The sequence below is a fragment of the Bactrocera latifrons genome, unplaced genomic scaffold, assembly GCF_001853355.1.
Source record: "Bactrocera latifrons isolate USDA-ARS-PBARC rearing strain unplaced genomic scaffold, ASM185335v1 scaffold_186, whole genome shotgun sequence".
In the NCBI taxonomy this organism is placed as follows: domain Eukaryota; kingdom Metazoa; phylum Arthropoda; class Insecta; order Diptera; family Tephritidae; genus Bactrocera; species Bactrocera latifrons.
The window spans coordinates 497,308-503,429 of record NW_017535363.1 but is presented as its reverse complement, the minus strand read 5'-3'; the positions used below and the strand labels follow the sequence as shown (position 1 = coordinate 503,429).

Sequence of the window (6,122 nt, the reverse complement as noted above, 5' to 3'; positions counted from 1 at the left end):
TTATTATTTATTTTATTTTCGAAAAAATAGTTTTTAAATTCGAATAATGCAAAAATTTCTAAAACTCCGGTTCATGGAAGAAATTTTTTTTTTCGAATATTAACTAATAATGTTGTTTGACTTTCGTCTCTCGTAAACAACTGTTTGAGTGTTCACATGCGTTATTTATAAATCTGAGCGGTTTGATTTCATAATACGAAAATTTTCCGAATTGAAATAACGCTTTTTGAAATAACGCTGTTTTTTCAGTATTAAATAATAGTAGAGCAACTCCTACACACCGCTTCCAGACTTAACAACACAGCAATGACTTCGATTCGAAAATGAATTTTCAAAATTATTAGAATTTTTTTGTGAATTAATTTTCGAACTAATAAGAGTTTTTTTCTTAAATAATGTTTAAAAACCTTGAAATTTTATTGCTGTTCTAAAATAAAACGAATTATTTCGAGCAAAACCGACAGTTCGTATTGCTCATACTCATACTTTTTGCACACACTATTTATGTGATGTACTCACTCGTCCGCTGCTAACATGCCTTCGAATTTTAATTAACTTAAAACAGACTCGCATCTTTGTACGTGATCGTATATATGTTTTTAGTTATCATTATTATTTTTRTTATTATATACAGATATACATAGTGTTATCATTATTGTATTAGTAAGGAGAAATTATTAGATTATATACCTACAATGAACTATATACTTAAAAGACCCAGACACACACTTTGAAAATTATATAAACCYTCAAGCATACAATTCTTAAATATACAAAAATAAAACGATAAAGATATATATAGAGGGAGATAATTAACAAAATAGCACAGCTCTTTATTTGTATTGATATGCAGTTTTCAATTTGGTATAGACAAAAGCGAAAGCGAAAACGCGAAAGAAAAAAATTTAAAATGATAACGAAAGACAACTAACGAGGTTGAGAACTAATTATATATACTTACATACATAAATTAAGCAAAAATAAAAATTACGAAAAAAATAAAAAAATAAAAAACAAAAAGCTGTTTGTATCGATTTCGCTGAAGAGCGGTGGCTGATATATTTATAGTAATAATATTTTTCTTATAAAAAATATAATGCGCTCTTTTTGAGTTTCAAAAAGAATTAAGAGGGCAAACTATTTTTAGAAAATTGCGTTTTATGAAGCTTTTCGTGGAAGCATTTAAAAAAATCTCCAGACCTTTGGAAAAATTAAGCTTTCATACAATATGTTAGATAGTTTGGAAAGCTTTCAMACCCATATCTTGAAAAATAAAGCTTTTATAGGTAATCGTATTTTTTCAACGATATAAAGATGCTTTTTTCAAAAACTTCAAAAAAGCTCGGAGTTTTGCGTAAAAATTTGATACTAAATACATGTAAAGCTCAAAGATTTGAAAGCTTCAGGGCACCATTCTTTGTAGTATCTTCTAGTTAATTAAGAAAGGAAACCATTCTTAGTAAAATGCGCTCTAATGAGCCGTTTATGAAACTTTATACGTTAAGATTTTTTGGAAGCTTTTAAAAAAATTTCCAGATCTTTGAAAAAATTAAGCTTTCATACAATATGTTATGTTTGGAAAGTTTTCAAAACCATATCTTGAAAAATAAAGCTTTTACAGGTTAAGCCTTTTATRAATTCTTTTAAAAAAGATCTTCCAATCCTTGAAAAACATATTTTTAAAAGCTTTAAAAAAGCTTGAAGTTTTGCTTAATAATTTGATACTTAAAGKGACTGCAGGAAAAGCTGGAACCACAGAAAGTTTTTGGGCGTCATTCTTTTTAGTATCTTTCTTATAGCTCTGGGCTACAGGCCATTATATGGCCCGCCGCGCACAATTTCGATGTTGTTGTTGTGAAAGTATAACAAGTATGGTAGTTTTAGATTTTTTTTTATGTGTTGACAATCCAATCTGTTTGCAAAGATCCGAATATCTTGAGACTTTTCTGCCTTGGGAGATGCTGTTGAGGTGTTAGTTAGGTTAAGAAGTCGATCCTAACGGGGATCTCATTTGGACTGCCAAATATCATGAGATCCTTTTAATGGTGCAGAGTCTCCTAATAACTGTTGAGCCGATAGTTAGGTTAAGAGGTGCTTTTAGGGTCTCACTTGGACAGCTTAGAACGCAGGTCTGTTCTGATAAATTTCTATACATTGGATCAAAAGAGCTTTACAAGTCAACCTATCGTAAGGTTATTGATACCACTAATGTCAGTGTCGGCTGTGTCTTCTAGTTCGCCGAAGGTAAGATTATCGAGATGTTTCATCCTCAGTCTCTCGAAGGCTGGACGAAGGAAGATATTTTCACCTCATACTCCTTCATAATAATTTGACAACTACGACGTCCGGAAAGATTCTCAGCCTTACCGCATGAATGCCATAGGGCAGTGTTCAGTAAGAACCCTTACGACTGCGTAAAGTTGAAATTTGCCTTGTTTAGTACATCTCCGGCGTGCTAGCCTGGACTAAAAGGATCTCACAACAGATTCGAAACGCGACAGCCTTTGTAAAAAAGTATGATTACCTAAGTCGGCTTTGGATACCAAAATAAAAATCAAATCAACGAAAGCTAAGATTTGAGTAGTCAGAATAAATATTTTTGGACTCAGATGCGATTCTGTATAGGKAGTTTTTATAAAAGCAGAGCTTTGACTAAGATTTTGAAGAGCAAACGCTATACTGTTGAGCAACTCGTTAGAAAGGGTATTCACAAAGAATTAGCTTCYTTTTCTAGATCTGCTTTGTGTGGTCGTTCGTTCTTAATGAAGACAGGTAAGCATACGCTCGGACTGATAGACATAACAGGCCAGTTGAAAAGACTCCGATCTGAMACACAGATGGAAAAATAAATCCATAWAATTTTTAGTTAGCCCAAAAGAGATTGTCAATAACGAAAAYAGTCCACAAAATAATGTCGTAAAAATGGAGTTGTTCGAGATAACAGACACTCTAAAGATATAATGATTCACGAACATTTGGGTATGAGAAAGCTCTATTCAAAGTGTGTACCGCCCGAACTAACATTTCACTCCCAAAACAACGACGAGTTGATGATTCGGAGTAGTGTTTGGASATGTTCAAACGTAATAAACCCGAGTTTTTGTCCCGATATGTGCTAATGGATGAAACATGGTGCCATCATTTTACTCCGAAGTTCAATYGACAGTCATTCGAGTGGACTGCATATGAYAAACTCGCTCCAAAGCGTGGAAAACCGTAGCAGTCGACTGACAAAGTTATGGCGTACGTATTTTGGGATGARCAGGGTAAAATTGACTCCCTTGAAAAAGGAAGGACCATCAATAACGACATCTTTGGCCRTTTGAAGTAAGAAATCGCCGAAAAACGGCCGCATTTGAAGAATAAGAAAGTGGTGTTTCACCAAGACATCGTACGGTGTCACAAGTCAGAGAAAACGTTGAGAAAATGTAAGAATTGGGCTTCAAATTGCTTTCGCATCCTATATCCACAGTATTTTCCCGATCTGGCSCCCAYCTAYAATTTTCTGTTCTCAGATCTCMAGCGAACGCTCKATGGGAAGAGGTTTTCGTCGCATGRAGATAWGATYGCCGAAAYTWAGGTCTATTTTRAAGCAAAAGACAAATCGTACTACACTACAAAAGTGGTGTTGTTGTTTAATGGGCTATGACAGATTTATCAAACTTTTCTCGGACTCAACCTTATAAAAATTCGTACTCAGCAACATAATTATGAACAAAAGTAGCGATTCCATTTCTTCAATTATTCTTTTTCGAGTATTCAATTATCATTTATTTCAATCATTTTATTTTCATTAAAACTCATAAAATGTTTAGCACAAAACKAGCACTACGCTATCACATCACTTTATTTATACTTAAACAACAACTCACAGCGGCCACAAACCGTTCATACATTAAGTGGATGATAAAATCGAGAAGGGCTCCTGCATGACTTCTATGATCTTAGCCTCCGGTATGACCTCACCATTCGCCAGCAGAGTGTGCGTTAAGCCATCCAATTTATTGCCACTCGAACGTGCTTGCAGCACAAAYTCATTGCCATTCTCCGTAAACTTGGTGTCCGTGCCGCCATCGACGAATTCCCCCTTGAGAGTGCAAATAAATTATTTTTCGGTATAAAAAAACACTTCAATTACGAGTTAGAGACACTCACCGTTTCGGCGCGCAACTGATCATTCACATACAAGTTGAGCGTATCCAATTCTAACATTATGCGGTACTCATTGTCTKCTATGCTGACCAACCACAAGCGATAATGCTTCGTCAGTTCGTCGGTATACTGTTCGTGCGGTTTGCCATCGATGTAGAGCGAATATTCGTATCTGAAACCTGGTGCTGGATCSACACGTATAATGCAACGCGCTTGATCGATATAAAATGAATCTTCGCCCACCAATTTGAACATCCAGTCACGACGCAGGACTTCCTGCAAATATATTGTGAAAGTAAAGTAAAAGTAATGTATTTTCTCTTTCATAAACTTTCGGATATATATTTGTTTCTAATTTATATTTTATCTTCGTTTTGTACTTACCTTCCCGTTAACCCATATCATGCGTCGTCCTGTGGTGGTTCCATGCTCCAATTCGATCCTGTACATTTTGCCATTGATCGGCGCACACCATTTGGCCACAATATTGTTTTTGTTGTAACGTTTCTCTTCCGGTATATGATCGAGTGTCATTATGGGTTCGTTTGACAGATTCTCTAACCGCAGGGATGGCGATAGGAAAGACATTTCTTGTAGGGATTTTAAGTTTTAATGCGGACAAAAATCTAAGAAATATTTAGAATCAATGTGTTTTTAACTTCGAACATAGATTGATTTTGAAAAAATAAAAAAATATATGTATTAATTCAACTTAACATCCATTGTTTGGTTTATTGTTAGAAAAAAAAGGTTTCTTTGCMTATTTTTAGGCAGCTTTTATGAATATCGATGGATTGATATACTCTTTAAACGATTTTTAGAATTTAGTCTTGATATAGAATCATATAAACTTTATATCTGCGCTCAAATGTAGACAATGTATTTTGCTTGGTGGTTACAATCTTGTTCCTGCGCTCAAATATAGGCAAACATTTTTTTGGTGGCTTTAATCTTGTGTCGGCGCTATGTTCTTTTTAGTGGTATAAATTTTGATATACTCAACGCAATCCATGGTTTCAAGGTTGTATCTTTGATAATGCCTTAAATAAATGTATTTGCTGTTTTCAAGTGCTTTTCTAATGCTTAGCACAAAGGATGGTGGAAGCTATCTGAAAATATTGATGATGTCTGAAAATATTATGAAGGCTTAAGGCCTTAAATTTTTGTTGCTTTAGATATTATATTTCTATAAACAGTTTTGAATATTGTTTTTAAGTTAGAAATTTCTATAAAATTTCAATATTTGAAAACATGTCTTAAAATTTCGAAAACAATCCAAATTAAACTTTTTTAAAAATACACAATTTTCGAAACTGCATATCAATAAAATAAATCGAAATTTCGAAAACAAATATTTCGAAAACTCTATATTTTAAACATTTAAAAACTTTACGTTATTCAAATTTGAATTTGTAATTCAAAAACGTTTATTGTTTTCAAAATATTTTAAAAATATTAAATTTTGAATATCCAAATAAATTTTAATACGGCTCAAAATTTTTGTCAAAAATAATTGTGAAATATTTCAGAAAAAATTCAAAAATAATGAAACAGTTTAAAATTTGGGTAAAGCTAAATTCAAATTTGCAATTTCGAAAATAAATATTTCGAAAACCTTATAATTTAAAAATGTGGCTTTTTTTGTTATGAATTTATAATTGCAAAAAAAAAACATACTAAAAATTAAAATTTTGTAACTTTGTGTTATCAAAATATTTCCAAAAATGTTTAAAACTTGAATAATTGAATACATTTTAATAAATCTCAAAATTTTTGTGAAAAATAGATACAAAAATTTCGAAAAAATAATGCAAATTTGAAATCTAAATTCGTATTTCTAATCTTCAATATAAGTATGTCTTAAACTTAATTTTTTCAAAATTATATATATATCATTATTCAAACTTGAATTTGTAAATTTTTTGATTGCAAAAATTTAAGTCCGACTATTTGACTAAATTTGAATAATT

The 6,122-nt window shown here is 32.2% G+C and overlaps 1 protein-coding gene across 1 annotated transcript in view; it reads right to left on the bottom strand.

Moving 5' to 3' along the window:
* Positions 1-3,838: 3,838 nt before the first annotated feature.
* The window catches only part of LOC108967388 (fas apoptotic inhibitory molecule 1), a 6,031-nt gene continuing 3,747 nt past the window's right edge, over positions 3,839-6,122 (bottom strand). Inside the window, exons 2-4 of the mRNA XM_018930761.1 lie at positions 4,537-4,778; positions 4,156-4,428; positions 3,839-4,087 (exon numbers count right to left, since the gene is read on the bottom strand). Of these exons, the coding sequence (XP_018786306.1) occupies positions 3,896-4,087; positions 4,156-4,428; positions 4,537-4,740 (669 nt within the window). The 5' untranslated portion in view covers positions 4,741-4,778 and the 3' untranslated portion in view covers positions 3,839-3,895. The remainder of the gene's footprint in view (positions 4,088-4,155; positions 4,429-4,536; positions 4,779-6,122) is intronic.